This window comes from Delphinapterus leucas, chromosome 11 (genome assembly GCF_059928025.1).
Source record: "Delphinapterus leucas isolate spDelLeu-1000000601 "Yukka" chromosome 11, BTC_Dleu_Yukka2, whole genome shotgun sequence".
Classification (NCBI taxonomy): domain Eukaryota; kingdom Metazoa; phylum Chordata; class Mammalia; order Artiodactyla; family Monodontidae; genus Delphinapterus; species Delphinapterus leucas.
The window spans coordinates 50,247,392-50,265,746 of record NC_143139.1 but is presented as its reverse complement, the minus strand read 5'-3'; the positions used below and the strand labels follow the sequence as shown (position 1 = coordinate 50,265,746).

Sequence of the window (18,355 nt, the reverse complement as noted above, 5' to 3'; positions counted from 1 at the left end):
GCAGGGCGGAGTCTTAACCACTGGACTGCCAAGGAAGTCCCGACAGATTTTTTTCTTGATGAAAATACTAAACTTGGATAACTTTACTAAACATTTAAGAGTCACATAATTCCAGTCTTACATGAATTCCTCCAGAGAACAGTAAGAGGAAATAATCCCCAACTAATTTCAAACACGATTACTCTCAGATTGCAATGTAGTAACTATATTTTTTAAAAAAGATAAATATCTTCACTTAAAAATTTTTTTAAATTAATTATTTATTAATTTTCGGCTGCATTGGGTCTTCGTTGCTGCACACGGGCTTTCTCTAGTTGCGGCGAGCAGGGGCTACTCTTCGTTGCGGTGCGCGGGCTTCTCATTGCGGTGGCTTCTCTTGTTGCAGAGCACGGGCTCTAGGTGCACGGGCTTCAGTAGTTGTGGCACGTGGTCTCAGTGGTTGTGGCTCGTGGGCTCTAGAGCGCAGGCTCAGTAGTTGTGGTGCACGGGCTTAGTTGCTCTGCGGCATGTGGGATCTTCCCGGACCAGGGATCGAACCCGTGTCCCGTGCAGTGGCAGGCAGATTCTTATCCACTGTGCCACCAGGGAAGTCCCTTCGCTTTTTTTTTAATGTAAAGTCACACTCCTATATACCTCATGGGGCAAAGGGGAAACCATTATAAGAAATTCAAAATACTTAGAAGTTAATTTTAATAAACTTTACACATCAAAACTTTCTAGATGAAGCAAAGATGGAACTCTAAGGGGAATTATCATAAATATTTATTAGGGGAGAATATTTATTGGGGAGAAGAACAGATGCCTTTGTTAAGAATGATGCTTTTATTAGAAATAACATTTACATTAGAAAAGAAATTTATTGCCTTAAATGCTTACAGTAGCAAAGAAGGATAAAAACAAATGAGCTGTATGTCCAACTTAAAAAAAAAACAGGTAAAGAACAGAATAAATCTGAAGAAAATTTAAAGGATGAGAGTAAAGACAAGAGCAGAAATCAATAAAAAAGAAAAAACAACAAAAATAGACAACCCCCTTTTAAGATTCAGCAAGAAAAAGATAAGGCAAAAATAAATATTTTAAAATAATTTTTTATTTTTATTTTCTGGCCCCACTGCATGGCTTACAGGATCTTAGTTCCCTGACCAGCTGCCCCTGCAGTGAAAGCGCCAAGTCCTAACCACTGGACCACCAGGGAATTCCCTACAATAATATTTTAAATTAAATACAGATCAGCCCAAATTTTAAAATATACTATCATCAACATTATGTCAATATATTTGAAAACTTACACAAAACAGAGACATTTCTAGAAAAACATAACAAAACTGACTTCAGAAGAAATATAAAGAATAAATAATCCTATCAGTAGTAAAACTAATGATTAACTGCTGATTAGCAGTTAAAAGCTCTTCACACAAAGAAAATAACTAGGCCCAAAGAAGCAGTTTTACCGACCTTTCAAGAGAAGGAATATTCCAAAATTTCAAACTCTTTTACAAAATAGAAAGAGAAGCAATACTCTCCAATGCATTCTGTTAGGCTAGTATAACTGAGATATGAACCCAGACAAGGACATTATCTGAAAGGAAAGCCATGGGTCTGTTTCATTCAAGAATTGAGAGACAAAAAACAACAACCAAAATACCTGAACTAAATACTGGCAAACTGAATCCAACTATTTACATATATAATACAACGATGAAGATAGGTTTAATTCTGGAATACAGAGATGGTTCAATATTAGAAACTCTGTAAATATTTCTCATTACATTAACAGATTAAAGAAGAAAAAATAATATCAATAGATGCAGGGACTTCCCTGGTGGTCCAGTGGTTAAGAATCCGCCTTCCAATGCAGGGGATGCAGGTTTGATCCCTGGTCCAAGAACTAAGATCCCACATGCCGTGGGCAATAAGCCTGCATGTCGCAACTACTAAGCCCACATGCCACAACTACACAGCCCACATGCCGCAACTAGAGAAGCCTGCGTGCTGCAACGAAGAGCCCACACGCCACAACGAAAGATCCCGTGTGCCACAATTAAGACCCAATGCAGCCAAATATATAAATAAATATTTTAAAAAATCAATAGATGCAAAAAGAAAAAAGGATAACTTTCAACCAACTATTAATGATTAAAACTTCAAGTAGGGTTTCCCTGGTGGCGCAGTGGTTGAGAGTCCGCCTGCCGATGCAGGGGACACGGGTTCGTGCCCCGGTCTGCGAAGATCCCACATGCCGCGGAGCGGCTGGGCCCGTGAGCCATGGCCGCTGAGCCTGCGCGTCCGGAGCCTGTGCTCCGCAACGGGAGAGGCCACAACAGTGAGAGGCCCTCGTACAGCAAAAAAACAAAACAAAACAAAAAAGAACTTCAAGTAAACAGAGAATACATGAAACTTAACCTGATAAGAATATCTATAATAAACTGAAAACAATCATTATCCTTTACGGTAGGAGAGGCTTGAAAACACTCCCTTTAAATCCAGAACAAGAAAAGAATGACAATTCACTACGTTTATTAACTTCATACTCAAAATTCTGCCTAGGGCAAAAATAGAAGAATAAATTAAAGCCGTAAGGTTCGGAAGGAGGAAATATAGTTGTCTTTATATTTGCAAATAATAAGATTTTTTTAACCAAAATATGAACAAATTATTTGAAATAATAATAAACTAGCAAAGTGGCTGGGTATAAGACCAATATGCTAAAGTAAACTGCATTTCTGTATACCAGAAACAATTAGAAAACAATTTTAAAAGAGATCTCATAAACATTAGTAACAAAAGTGAAATAAGTCTAACAAAAAACATAGAAAATGTAAAACTTTACAGTAAGATATTTAAAAACAACTAAATAAATGGAGAAATATTCATATTCATGGGTAAGTAGAACTTATAATCTAATATACAGTTGCCAATTCTCTGCTAATTGCTTTATAATTTCACGTAGCTTCAATCAAAATGCCTGTGGGCTTCCCTTGGAAGGAAAACTGATTTTAAAATGCACATGAGGGACTTCCCTGGTGGTCCAGTGGCTAAGACTCTACACTCCCAATGCAGGGGGCCTGGGTTTGATCTCTGGTCATGGAACTAGATCCTGCATGCATGCAGCAACTAAGACCTGACACAGCCAAATAAATATTTTATAAATAAATAAATAAAATGCACATGAAAGAGAAAGGACCAAGATCACCAAGATACTTCTGAAAGGGTATAAGGAAGGAGAATTTGGCCTACCAAATATAAGACTTATTATAGGGCTATAGTAATTAAGATAGTGTGGTATGTGCAAGAATTTATAAATTAACCAATGGAACACAATAGAGTGTCGAGATAGACACATGTATACATGAAACTCTGATCAAGACAGAAGTAGCTAGTAGATTACTTTTTAAAAGAAGAAACTATTTAGCAAGTGGAATGAAAAAAGTTGGTCATCCACATGAAAAGAACTAAAAATATATCCCTAGTTCACAATATGAAAAATAACTTCAGATAAATTAATAACTTTTATGTCAAAAGCAAGATTTTAAAACATTCATAAGATAATATAGACAGATATCTTTCTGACCTTAGAGTAGGGAAGGATTGCTTAAACACCAAATATAAATAATTGATACATGTGAACAAATTAAAATGAGCAACTTCTGTTTATCCAGAGATATCTTTTTAAAATGTGAAAATACAAACTACAAACAGGGAGAAGATATTTGCAACAGATATAATTGACAAAAGATCAATATTAAGAACATACCAAAACCAAAACAAAACAAAATGCACAAATCAATAAGAAAAAGACAAACCAACAGATAAATGGGCAAAGGTATGAATAAGCATTTTAGTGACAAAAGCAAATGGCCCTTAAACATGTGAGAAGATGCTCTATCTCATCAGCAATCAAAGACATACAAATTAAGCCAAAATACCATTTTACCCCAGTAGATTGCCTCTCCAAAAAACCTTGTCTTCATGCTGACTACTGGTTGTCCAAATCTGTTCTCTCCTTTCATGGTCATGAAGTTGTAGCTGAAAACAGGGCTGCCCAGGGAGACTACATTTGCCAGCCTCCCTTGCAGCAAGATGTCCTGTGACTAAGTTCTCACCAGTTAAATGAATGGAAATTCTCTGTATTATTTCTGGCCTGGATTTTAACACATTGGCCATATGCTCCTCAAGACTCATTTTCCTTCCTGTAAGTCAGAACATGGATATACTTAAGACCCAGTTTCAACCAGGCATACAAGTTCAGTTCCCTAGGTGATGGCAGAGGAAGGAGATGGAGAAAACTCAAATAATTTAAGGAGGCAAAACTGTCCTGGTAGCCTAGACTGCACACCTCCAGACTGTTGTGTGAGAAATTTCTACATTTTTAGGTTATTGTCTTTCAAGGTTCTCTTTATTATTATAGTTTAGCCTTTACCTTAACTAATACATTGGCCCATACTAAGTGTTTTTCAGGATGTGGAATTCTCATTCACTGCTGGTAAGAGAATAACTACCAAGCACTTAGAGAAAAGTTTGACATTAGTAAAGTTGACCATGCACATTCCCTATGACCCAGCAAGTATACATAGAGAAACTCATGTACACAAGGAGACACTCACAGCATTTTATATATTATTATTAATCATGATGGCAAAAAGTGCAAATAACCCAAATGTCATAAAGAATGAATAAATAAATAAAGAATAAATAGCTTCCCGTATTTTCATGCACTGGAATACTATATATCAGTGAAAATAAATTAATGATAGCTACACACATTAATGTAGATCAATCTTAATATAACATTGAGTGAAAAATGGAAGTCATAAGAAGGCATACTTACTTTGAAAATTTTTTATTAGAGAAAATTTTAAACATACACAAAAGTAAAGAGAATAAAATAATGAACCCCATGTACCCAACAATTATCAATTCCTGGCTAATCTTATTTTATCTGTATTCCCACCTACTTCCTCCTTCCCCCAGATTATATTGAAGCAAATCTTAGCCATCCCCAAATACTTCAGCACATATATTTAAAAGATAAAGATTTGTTATACATGCCAAAATACTATTATTTTTTTAATTAACATCAATTCTTTTTTTTTTTTTTTTTTTGCGGTATGCGGGCCTCTTACTGTTGTGGCCTCTCCCGTTGCGGAGCACAGGCTCCGGACGCACAGGCTCAGCGGCCATGGCTCACAGGCCCAGCCGCTTCGCGGCAGGTGGGATCTTCCCAGACCGGGGCACGAACCCGTGTCCCATGCATTGGCAGGCGGACTCTCAACCACTGCGCCACCAGGGAAACCCAACATCAATTCTTTAATATCATTAAAAAATCTGGTATGTGTTCAAAAGGGCTCTGTATTTTTGATGCATGGATATAACATACATCAAAACGATAACGAAAACTATAAAACTATCATAAAACTTTAAAGAAAACAAGGGGATGATTAATACTAAATTCAGAATTGTTATTGAGGGGGCAATAGGATGAAGAGAGATTTGTTAGAAAGGGGACAATGTGGGGGTTTCTAGACACTGCTAATGTTCTATTTCTTAACTTGGGTGGCTACTAACCAGGTATTCATTTTATTATTATGCATTAAATTGTAAATAATTTTCTGTACCCGCTTGTATATATATTTCACCCAAGAAAAGAAAAGAAAAAGAGAGGCTGCTTCTCCCACCCTCCCACCCCCCAACCTACGAACTGTTAGCTGAATTCAAAGCAAGAAAAAAACAAAACTATATCACTGAGCTGTAAGCAAACAGAAAGTTTGAAATTGTCCTGTGAACAAACCGGATCAGCAGAGGTTCAATTTCGCTTGGATGCACCTTGCTCCACCCCCATCCTGAAGGAGGGTGGGTCTCAAAGTGAGATTCCTGCATTAGGCCAGGAAATTTACCAAGGAGAGGATGTACTGAGGTCCAAAAGTACAGGAAATACAACCTATACCAAACAGGAAAAATAACCGGAAACTCCTCCCGCCATGCGTTATAGCTTGGTATGTACATAGAAAGCTGAGTCCACCCATGCAAAGCAGCCATGACAGTGACTGGCACACCCTGAGCGCTCGATAACTGTTAGCTGCTGTTACGATTATTTTTCATTATTATTATTTCATCATCCTTTTTTCCCCCCGCCATGGAAGTTAACTTTAATTATAAACTTTTGACTTCACAGAACATCTGACTTGGAGGGAGTGATGTTTTATTTCATTTGTTGGTGACATATAAGACTGAGGTCCAACTACGGTTTCTCCTCATGCTGAAATCCCACTACCCAGTATTGGCTGACACACGTGTATGTACGTAGCTATACATCAATTTAGCTCTGTTTTAGCTTGTCCTAACCATGCTTTTTTTTTTTTTAATGGTCTCTCTTTTTCCCAATTATTATAAAATATTTCTCCATACCATAAAACGTTCTTCAAAAACCACTCTTAATGATCCCATAACATTCCATGTGCACAAGTTAGTTAACCATTCCCCAGGGGAATTTAGTTAACTATTCTCCATTGTTGGACACTCAGACTGTTTCCAGCTCTGTGACTTTCTAAATGTGTGTAACTTACACATCTGAATTCAGTTTAATTTTGTGGTAATACTTCATAGGACACCCTAGATAATTCTGAATGATCGCCATGTTAGTTTATACTATAAAGGAATGATAATTCAAAACGTTTACTCTATTCATTCAATTAATGTTTAATGAAGCCCTATACCAGGAGGTGTGGGAGATACAGAGACAGTAATTTTTTTTTTTTTTGCGGTACGCGGGCCTCTCACTGTTGTGGCCTCTCCCGCTGCGGAGCACAGGCTCCGGACACGCAGGCTCAGCGGCCATGGTTCACAGGCCGAGCCGCTCCCCGGCATGCGGGATCTTCCCAGATCGGGGCACGAACCCGTGTCCCCTGCATCGGCAGGCGGACTCTCAACCATTGCGCCACGAGGGAAGCCCTAGACAATAATTTTTAATATCAAAGTGCTTTCTGTTATATGTCAAATATATCTCAATAAAGCTGGAAAAAAAATCAAAGTGCTTTCAAATGAAGCAAAAGCAAATTAGCAGGTACAAGTGAAATTTTTCATTTCTATATTGATTTTAAAACAAAATATTTTGCTCAAAACTATGAAATTAAGTCAGAGGCTTTATCTGACATCATAAGAATTCTTTTCACCATGGGTAAATAAAATCAATTGATTGTACTACAGTTTTCATTTTCCATTTGGCATCATTAAAGGTAGAGAAAATGTAAAACAAAAATTGTAAGCAAACACATGGCAGTCCAGGAAATGTGCTTTTCAGCTGTTACTTGTACTTGGATAAAAAGGAATGACACAATAAAAAAAAAATCCACCTTATAAGGAGCTGGGAATCTCTCTGGTTTGCCTATCACACATCTCTTTTTAATCCCACCATGAAACTCACTCCATTCTAAAAGTACAGGGGACTTTATCAGGATGATTTAAGAGTCGCCCCCTTTGGGATCTATTTAGGCAGCAGATTGGTGATTAGGTATTTGAATTTCAAAAAGCTTATCTAAGTCAGAATGTAACAAGAAGCAGTTGAAACGTAAAGAAAACCAAAATGAAACAGATAACAAGGCCTAATTTTTATAGACTATTTATCAGTGCCAAGCGTGTGATAAAGGCTTTCCACAAATCACCTCACAGAAGCCTCACAAAGGCAAGGAGGTAAGTACTATTATTATCCCCATTTTACAGATGAAGAAGTTGACTGTTAGGGCTCAAATATATTATTAGTGGCAGGGCTGAATGGCTAACACCAGTTTCTGCTCTTGAACACTATGTTCTGTTTTTTTCCCATCCTGACATACCAACAGGTGAGCATATATATGTTGTCAATAAATTAGAAAGTAATTTGGGTCCAATGAATAAAAATACCTTCAAATAACTAAAAATGTCTTCTAGTAACTGTCTCTATTCCCAACTTCTGCCTTCAAACCACTAAAACAAAGGTAGACTGAGTGATTAGACATACAGTTTACTCCGTATTTTTTTTTAACCTTAATGCTCAGTTATGTAACTTGAAATAAAAATAGTTAGCATAAAAAAGGGTCTGCTCAGTCCACAAAGTAGACCCTCAAACTGGACCAGAGCTGAGGTTCCTGACCTGGTCATCACACAGCACAGGAGTAAGCAAAGCAATCTAGACAATTAGAGCTCAGATTTACCATCCCATAGCATACTCCAACCCTCACTGTATTTCAGAGCATGCTTTGGTTAAACATTTCTCCAAAACTATTTCTTAAGATACTTTGAAGTTCATGAAACAAATCAGGTTTTCTGGACAACATAAGAGGGCTTATTGCAGTAGCTTCACTCAGTATGACCAAAATTTCAAGCGCGTTACATTTGTACATATTCACCATATTTTTTTCCCCTTGATCTTTAAACCACCTTGTGAAGCTGCTGCCTGGGCACTGTGGTTTCTTGAAATGATCTTGGTGAAAAAACAACTTAGTTATGGTTAATCAATTTAATTAACTCCTCCTGTTAACGGACCAGAGTTGCTGTTCTCTAGTCCATCCAACTATGATTCCTTCAACGGATGTAAAGTCTAAACAGGTAAGTGTTCTATCTCCTACTCTTCTTTGTGAGGAATCTAAAAGTAAACCACTGTTACCGAAAAGCAGAGGACCTGGGTTCCAGTCCCACATATGTTACAGTTAATTGTGTAACTGACATTATGCCTCCTTGCACTGCTGAAGTGGGCTGGACAGGAAATGTTTAAAGTCCTTCCCAGCTATAAAGTTTTAATTCGTAATTTAAATTGTTGTTTTTGATTGCAAGTTAAATGAAGAACATTAAAGGTAGACACAGGTTCCCTATGAGTGACAGTAGCACTTTTAATTTCCCTATTGAAACCTATCACATGACGGGAGGTCATATTAAATTGAACTGGCATTTCCTTATGCTCCATCTGCTACCAAAATGTACTATTTGTAGTTCAGGCAGCAGAGCGGTTGAAAAACAACAGATTTTCTTGGCACTTCCTGCACGTATGGCACATAGATGAGTATGAGATTATCCTCAGGAAAATACTGCAAATAATAGCTGTCAATTCTTAGCAACTAACAACACGCATTATTAAAAATAAACACAACCTCCCATCCATGAGTTCCACCTCACAAAATGTGTCTTTTGTTTCTTCTGACTCTTATATGTGAACCAATATTTTTTACATGGGCTCCATAATATTTCTGCTGCAGAATTCAAAAATTACTAGATCTCTAAAATCTACAGATAATCCCCAAACCTTCTGTTAGCCACTTGCTACGATCTTGCCAGAGATGCTAAAAGTAGTGTAGTCAACTGGTTTGAGTTTCATACACTTTTCCAGACAATCTTGCTGTTTAAGGGTCCACACAAATAAGAGATTAATTTCTCTGGATTCTAAATCTTTGGGAAGTTGACCAACATGCATGAAGCAGTCTTTCTCCTCCTATAGTTAACACATTAACTAACACATTAATCTTTTAAATTATTGCTTGGGGTCCTTTTGTCCTCGATTTAAACATATCTATTCCTTTAACTACTTGTATAATTCTCAATTCTTCCCCCTCTTACAATTCTATGCTCTACTTTTCTGAACGTGGTTTTATTATTTTTCTGTATTTTCTGTGGTATTACATTTTAATTCCTTGAGAAATCAGATAATACATAGTGTTTGTGAATTATGAAAAAAGTTAAAGCAAAGGTAACCTTCCTCAAAACAGGGCAGCCAAGAGAAAACGCAAAAAGCTTGAAAATTTTACTGCATAATTAATGTGAACTGACATGACATCTTCTATTAGACTCAAAGACCCTTAGGACTGAGAGAATCTAAACTCCTTATCTTACAGATAAGAAAACCAAAACCCAGGAAGAAGCTAAGTGACTTGCCCTACATGATACATCTCATTGGATACATTTATGGTCTTACCCATAAAATTACAGCATAAAATTACACGTTACACCTAGGATGGTTCTTTTCACACTGAAAATAGCCCCATGAAGTCTGTTTCCTAAACACATGCTTGCAGCCACAGTGGCTAAATCCCACATCTGTGGAGTCATTCTTTTAAACCAAACCCTTACCTCAGAAATTCTGAGATAAATGCAACTGGTATTAGGGGAAATGGGAGAGAATAAGAAAGGACAATACTCCAGAATGTTAGATTCAAGTCAGAAGGTAAAAAAGTCCCATATAATCAAAAATGACTCTTGATACATTTAAGTGTATCACAGATACACTTAAATCACGCAGAGTCCAATATTTACGTCTTTATTCATTGGGAAGAGACCAATGCCTTCTCTTAATGAGTCCAGCACAGCTAGGTTTTCCTCCAGCAACAGAATAAGCCACTTTCTTTTGTTTACCGTCAGATGAAATACCTGTTAGAATTGAAAGAGTTGGTTGTTCCAAAACCACCTACCTTTAAGCAGTGGACTAGCATCTGCCAGGGTGAGATACTCACCCTTAAAGAGGGGCTCAGGAAGAGAAACAGAAAACCAGGATCCTACCTCTGAAACTATCCTTAATAAGGGACCTATTCTCACTGCACAGGACAGCGGGCCTCATGCTCTATTTAACTACTTAACTCATTTCTCTTCCACTGCCTTCTTGATTTTGCCTAGTAAATTCAGGTGAATGTGTGCCATTCAAGGTGTATATGGTCCAATTCCATTGTATTGATATTTCCCTATTCCCATATTTGCATATGAATATAAGGATCTGGGTTAGACACAGGATGTGTAAGTATTACAGGGGAAGTAGAAGAAGTGTGGACACAGGCTCTGATGAAAAGGGCAGGTCAGGTGTAGTAAAGAGCCATAAAGAAGGCTGAGGACTCACAGGTAAGTGAGGAGGGTTGAAGGGAATAGACAGATCACTCTCTATGGGACAGAATTTGTTCCAAAAGTAATTTTTACCATGTTTGTGATTTTTCCTTGGACTGGATTTGATGGACACATTTTAAGCACTGCAACACATCCCATTCTATTGATTTTTATTTTATTTATTTATTTTTGTTGTTGTTGTGCCCCACAGCATGTGGGATCTCAAGCTTCCGGACCAGGGATCGAACCTGCACCCCTTGCATTGGAAACACGGAGTCTTAACCACTGGATTGCCAGGGAAGTCCCCATTGTATTTATTTTTAAATCCATATAGATGGCCTATACCCTCAAAGCATATAAGTAACCGTATAACTATAAAATTCATACTCTGAAAGAGATTAATCATGAGAATATTTTTCAGATAAAGACCTGATCATGGACAAATGACCTTAGAGCAGAAATACCGAAACCAATACTTGGAAATACATTCTACAAGTCAGTGCTCCAAGCAGCAGGAAAACCAGACTGCTGCCCCTTGAAGACCTGCCACAAAGAGCCATGTGGAAAAACCGCACAGAGAAATGGTGATTGTGAACAAGAGTTCTACCTCAGTATGAAAGACTTTTGGCTGTGTTGGACCGTTAAGAAAAGAAAGGTTATGCTCATTAGAAAGTTTACCTGTCTCGAAGCAAATAATTACTTCTCTGCTAACATAACTTCCATGTCAGTGTAACCAGTTCCTACAAGTATAAATTATCTTAATTGCATGCAGATAAAAATCTGTGTTTCCTGAACAGTGTTCATCTTAACTCCATTATTGGAGTCAACCTAAAGGAAACTTAAGTCTCTGGGCTTGCATATTGTGTTTGTCTCTGGCCATGATGAGATGGTCCAGATTCACACTGATTGACAGAGGGTTTCCCCACCAGGTCCTCTCACAGGACTCCAAGCATTTTCACAACTTGACCACACAAAAGAACCCCCAGTCTGCTCCTGCTTTTCCCAAGACAAGTACAGGAACGCCTTTCTCTGCAGTCCTTTCATAAGATTGTGTCTGTACAAACACAGGTGTCTACAAAGCAATTTTTATCAACTTTGCTTTGAATATTCCAAAGAACAGCAGTGATCTCAACACTCCATCCATTGTCTCAATGGATGGGAAAAGCTACCCATGAGAGACCATAAAGGAGGAAAAAAAAACCCAAATATATGTTTATTGAACTCTTCAACAGCAACACAAAATACTTGTACTGGAGAGAAAATATATTTTTTAAACCACAAGGCACGTTAAGTAAAAATGCGTAATCAACCTTAATTAGATTCCTTCATCAGTTGACAATGTAAATGGATGGAAACTACTACTCGAATATTCAAACCTTCATTTTACATGCAAGTGGCCTCCAACAAATGATAAAGCAATATTCCCGTGTGAGTGTGAGAGATTAAAAGGAGGAGTCAGATTCCACTAGTCCTTGCTTGGTTTAACTGCCCAGCTTTTAGGGAGCTATTTTATAAAAGCGGGACTCGCCCTGATAAATTAGTGAACAGTGCGAATGTCAAAAATTGCCTGCACTCAATGAAGCTCTAGCGCACTTCGGAGCCAGACTTCAAAAAATGACTCCTTAAAAAAAATTACGTTGTGACAATGGTATCGTTTAAAAAAAATAATAAGGATGACGGTGATGATAACTGGGCAGGAACCACTGCTGTTGCCTGCCTCCTATGTAAGTTGCCCGGCTGAAGGTGGTTAAGTTAAAGCCAGTTCTCCTCTATTGGAGGGGCGCCCTGGCAGCGGCGGAGAGCCACCCGGTTTCCAGCTCCCTGTGGGCTTGACGGGACTGGGACTGGGATTGGCTTCCACGAAGCCCCGGGTGGCTCAACGAGGCGCTCTAGCTGTCCCTCACCACCTCCCTCCAACACAGACCCCAAGTGAGAAATGCAACTCCCGGAGCACAATGACAAGAAAGCACACAAAAGGAGCAAGGCAGCCGCTCCCATCCTTACCTTTGACTTGACTTTCATACTCGGCTATGATCTCTTTGTCCTTTTTGAATCTGCTCGGAGTGGACATTATCCAGCTGTTCTGGGTTTGCTTTCAGCGGGCAAGTTCTGTTAGAGGGTCACCGACCAGTCTCCTCGGAGAGGCAGAGAGTTGTACTCCCACACGCCGGGAACCCAGAGGCAGCACCGACAGGAGGGAAAGGGGGAGGGAGAGGAGGAGGAGGAGGAAAAAAAGGAGCGAGCCGAGGACTAGATTAACCCGGGCGCTGGCACCATACTCTCCGGATCGAGCTGCCGTCGGTGATGCTGAGGGGAGCCTAGGGTTCGGGGCCGGAGAGGCCCGGCGCGCCGGCAAACTCCAGCAAGCGAGCGGTGGGGGGCGTCTCCCTCCCACCCCACCCGGAGCCCGTCCACTTCCTCTACGACCGCTGGGCGGACGCGGGAATCGCGCCGGCGCTCCGCACCATTGTTAGCAACCCGCACGGGGCGCGCGGGGCAGGGCCAGCCGGGGAGGGCGGGCGCCGCGACTCTCCCTTCCTGCTCCAGCCGCCGGCTCCGGCGCTCGGGGGTCCCGCCCGGGCTGGGGATGCTACTGCCGCTCCTCCGTCGGCACACACGGTTGCTACTGCCCCGGGCAGGCAAGAGGAATCGCGATCCTAAAGCAAGTCCCGGGCGCCGACCGCAAGGGCGGCTGCCGCACCGTAAGAACGCGTCCTGGGCACAGCCCCGGCGGAGTTTAGGTCTCCACCGCCGGCGCCTCGCGGGGCCTCTGCCTCCTGGGCCACCGTGCGCCGAGGCTGCCTCTTTCTCCCCCGACCCCCTTTCCGCTGCTGCCCCCAGGAGGCCGCCGGCGACAGACACACTCGTACACGCGCCCGGAGGAGCCGCGCCCCCGGAGGCCGCAAAGTTGCCGGCACGTTCACGGCCCGCGGCTCCCCGGCACCTGGGGAGCGAGCTACGGGCGGCAGCGGCCGGGGCGGCCGCGCGGGGCTCGGCGAGGCGGGGCAGGGCTCGCGGGAGGGGTCGGCTCGGCAGCGCGTTCCCTTCTCCGCCCTCGCCCCCTCCCGGCGCGGTGAGGAAGCGCCGCGCTCGTCCGGGAAGATGGACGCCTCTTGTGGCCAACCGCAGCCCGGCCCTGCGCGTCGAGCCCGGCGGCCGTGGGCAACGCCCCCAGCTCCTCCCCGAGCTGCGCAGCCCCAGCAGCTGGGAAACCCCTCCCGACCCGGCGGCCTGTCTTTGGCCGAGGGTGAGCGCTGTGGTGGGGCTCTTTTCAGTGTACAGTGGGGAAATCCAGACTTTGGATGTCTCCATGGAAGAAAAGGATGTCACTCCAAGATGTCACTCCAAACCCCAGAAGGAACACTGGAGACTGAATTGTGAATGTCTTTGCTGTTAAGAATCAAAGAAGAGCTAAGCTGTTTGATCAGGCAGAGAAAAATACCCATCTTGAACACCATTATTCTCCCCATCCTAGAAGCAGCTGGAGGGGGCTAGGATGGCGGGAAAGGCGTGGTGGGGCAACAGGTCACACTTAGGATGTCACCAGGTTTTGACGGACACATTTAGCGTTTGGGACCTTCCTTCTCCAATATTATGGGCCTGATTTACGAAAGTGATTTGTCCAAAGGCGTGTCCAGTATCAAATGTTTTCCCTGCTAGATCTAAAGAAGAGTAGGGACTTCGAGACTTTAATCATTCATTCACGTATCCAGTGATAAAATTTCTTACTGCGAACCAAACACCAAGTAAGAGCTAAGGATTCAGAAAGTAGAACCCTGCCCTAAAGGATCTCACGGTCTACTGTTTTACAAAGTAATTACAGGCGGTACTGTGATGCTATAAGAGAGCTACTGCCGGCTTTGCGAGCCCTGAAGAAAGAAAAGTGGACTGCGTAAGAGGTTTGGGGAGAAAGGCTTCCCACAGAAGTGGTATTTGAACTGCATTTAAAGGGTGAGTAGTAAGTAGTTTGCCACCTTAGAGAGGGAAAGTGTTGCATTCCACGGAGAAGAAGGAGAATCCTACTCTGGGAGAATTGCAAATGAGTTACAGGATGCCCTCCTCTAAAATACCAGATCTCTGATGGGAGGTGAAAAATATTTTAAAAATTTAAATATATGTGTGTTTCAAGCGGTAGTGTGTGCACATTGTTTTTAATTGTATGGCCTTTTAAAATTTAATTGTTAAGCAAATCTTTTTACTTTATAACGACAGAATAGAATGTACGGAAAAAATGTAAAAAAAAAATGTTTTGTTTCCATTTTGCCACACAGGAGGTTAACTACGGAATCGCAGACTGCCCTAACTTCACGTGGGGCTGTCTTATGTAAGAGTGTAGCGTGATGAGCCAGGATATTCCAAAGCAGAGGCTGAGAAGGAAGGTCAGGGCCAACTGGGAGAGGCCTCCTGTGCTGAGCTCTAGGACACAGTTCTGCAGACAGCAGGGAGCCTTTTAAGTAGAGAAGGGTCATGATCACATACATGTTTTATGAAGATAACTGTTGGCAGCATGGAAGGATGAGTTGGCTATGGGGGTGGAGAGACCAGAGGCAAGCAGCACACTCTGGCGATAATTGTAGTCAAATCTAAATGTGATTCATGTCATCCATCCATGGTGCTACTGGGATTTATTTCATATTTGCACTTGGGAAATACAACTTGGTGCAGAGAATGAAGCCCCTGGGAATGAATTGTTGGCTGAGTTTAGACCTAAAGCACCGTGGTAGTTACAAGCCCCAAAGACAGTGTACCCAGAGGTGAATCATATCTCTGCTGCTTTCCTAAGTGAGCTGATAAAAATTACTGCATCTCTTGGGGCCTCAGTCTCCTTATCTGTAAAATGGGTTAATGCCTAGTTCCTGGGAATGTTATAAGCACTTACTGAGATAATCCTTAAAAATTACAAGAACACCAGATCTTTGTACCTACTCAGTTATCTTTGTTACTGTTATCTCAGTTTTAATCTTGGAGAGAAAGCTATTTAAAAATTGGAGACAGTATCTTAATCATCTTTGATTTTATCATAGTGCCCAACAAACTGTCAATAAACTTTTTTTTTGAATGTTCATGTCTTAATATTAGTAAGCCACCATTTTATTGTTGTAGAAGGTTGGGTCCCAAATAAAACAAAGCATTTTGCATACATTCTTATAAGAACCCTACAAGGTGAATACTATTGTCCTCGTTTTACAGAGAGAATCTGGAAAGTTCAGTAAATGTGTAAAGGCCTGGCTGGGCCAGAATTCCAGCCCACATCTACTTGCCTCCAAATTGGGTTTTCCCAATTTGCTATTCTTCTGCCTACGAACTTATGATTCCTTTAAACTTGTGAAGCAGGATCACATACAGTGAACTGTGTATGACTGATCGATGGTTTTCCCTTGGTGGTTTTCTTCTGATCCAGCCAATCAGTGTGATTCACAAGTCAGTTCTTCTTTTCATAGTTTTATCTCTTCAGGTTATCCTTATCTTTCCCATATTTTGCCTCACAAAGCTTATATGGAGAATGCCTATGAGTTAAAATCCAGAAAGCCCCCTAGGGTCAGTCCAATTTGGGAGACAGTCAACTGAGTCTAATTCTGTGACTTTGCTCCCCCTTGTGGTAGCTGTTTTCTTAGCTATACAACAGGGATGGCTGCCCTTTGCCCCCTAAAACCTACCCCTCCCCTGCCACACTCTCATTCTTTAGGGGCAAGTGGTGAGAGATTTGGAGCGCCTGAAAGTGGGATCCATACTACAGATTAATCCACTCCATTATATAATATTCTCCTTTTAGGACCACTCCAAATTTCCAGAAGTAGAAGTTAATTCATTATCTGATCATAAACCCTGGGAGTAGGTAGGAGAACGTACCTGGCGCCTTGCAGCCACAAAATAAATCATGCACCTTACTGCAGCATCACTTTGTCCTAGTGGTGAATAATTTAAGTCATTTAAAAAGTTAAATACAAACACATTACGGACTCAATGCCAAATCGACACAATTTTTTTAGTTATGGTTTTAGTGTCTAAGAATTTCATGTCTGAGATGGACCAGTCTGCTACTCCTCTTCATATAAGGAAAACGTTCTCCTCTGCCCGTTGGGATGAAAGAGTTGATGAAGCCCTGCCAATATCCTAGGTTTTATTCTTGGATCCAGCCTGAGTATCAGAACACCAACTGTTGTGCGTGCATATCTCATATTGTCTTGACTCTGGACCCTTTAGCTTCTCAAATTGCTTGCAGTAGTGCTTTCCATGGACTGCATTTTGGTATTGTGTCCTGGGGCAGAGTTTTATAAAGTATGAGCTCACCATTGATCACCTACATCAGAGTCACCTTGGGAGTCTGTTTGGAATTCAGACACATGGGAGCTCTTCTACACTTAAAGCCACACTTCTTGACTTCAATGTGCATACAAATCACCTGGCAATCTTGTTAAAATAAGGTTCTGATGCCTTCTGGAGTGACACCTGAGATCCTGCACGTCTAATAAGCTCCTAAGCCATGCCAATAATTTTGTCATAAAGACCATACTTGGAGGAGCAAAGACCCATAAGGTCCAAATTTTGGCTGAGGGGAAAGTCCTCCGGTGATTCTTATGCTTGAGAATATTTGCCCAAGGCCCAAGAGCTATTTAAAAAAAAAAGAGCATCCTTATAAAAGATTTGCTACATTTACTCAAGTGATGCCGATGACATTAAGATTTTTTTTCAATTTAATGTATCTCTAAGAAACTGGACTGTTTTCACCTTCAAGATAATAAAACGTTTAACTTCTTCATATGTAAAATGGGGATGGATAATAATTTCCCTAATAGGTTTGTGGGTTTCATAGGGATTAAATGCAAAATGTACATAAAGCACTTAGCACTAAGCCAGGCACATAGTAAGTGCTACATAAATGTTGCTTGTCCTTGTCATTGCCATTATTGTTTTGGTGCAGAAAGTTAACTTCCAAGTTTATACCAAACTGTTGCAATTGTGGAGGACCTTATAGTGTGTTTATCTGTGTCTTATTTACCTCCCTGTTTAAACCTCCTATGCTAATTGAGAATTTCTTTGTTCTTAATGGGTTTGTTTTGTAGTTTATTGGTTTACTGTGTGTCTGTATTTCTGATACACTACCTCAAATGTTTATAGAATGATTTCTATAGTCTATTCAGTTCTAATCAACAAATATTTATTGTCTATTAAGCTGAACCACATGACAATGCGGATACTTGACCATTTTTGACGTAATAAATGGCAATGCCGTATGACTCAACCCAATACTATCAGCTCACACTCTGCAATTAGTGTAAACAAAAGTCAATAATACAAACCCACTTCCGAATATCCAAGTGAAGCCTCTGTTGAACCCTGCCCAGATCTAGGGAAATCCCATTCACTCATAGGTTGGATTAGTCCAGTGCAGTCTGCCAGGTAGTCAATCAAGAAATATTAACCACTGTTGTAAAAGAAACTTGGCCCATAATTTAACAGCAGCTTGTGGAAATGGACCATATAAATAGCCATTTTCCCTTTTCTGGCAACAGAGTAGTAA

The 18,355-nt window shown here is 40.9% G+C and overlaps 1 protein-coding gene across 1 annotated transcript in view; it reads right to left on the bottom strand.

Moving 5' to 3' along the window:
* Positions 1-13,767, bottom strand: part of SRGAP1 (SLIT-ROBO Rho GTPase activating protein 1) — a 274,483-nt gene extending 260,716 nt beyond the window's left edge. Inside the window, exon 1 of the mRNA XM_022571634.2 lies at positions 12,838-13,767. Within this exon, the coding sequence (XP_022427342.1) occupies positions 12,838-12,904 (67 nt within the window). The 5' untranslated portion in view covers positions 12,905-13,767. The remainder of the gene's footprint in view (positions 1-12,837) is intronic.
* Between the last annotated feature and the right edge of the window lie 4,588 nt (positions 13,768-18,355).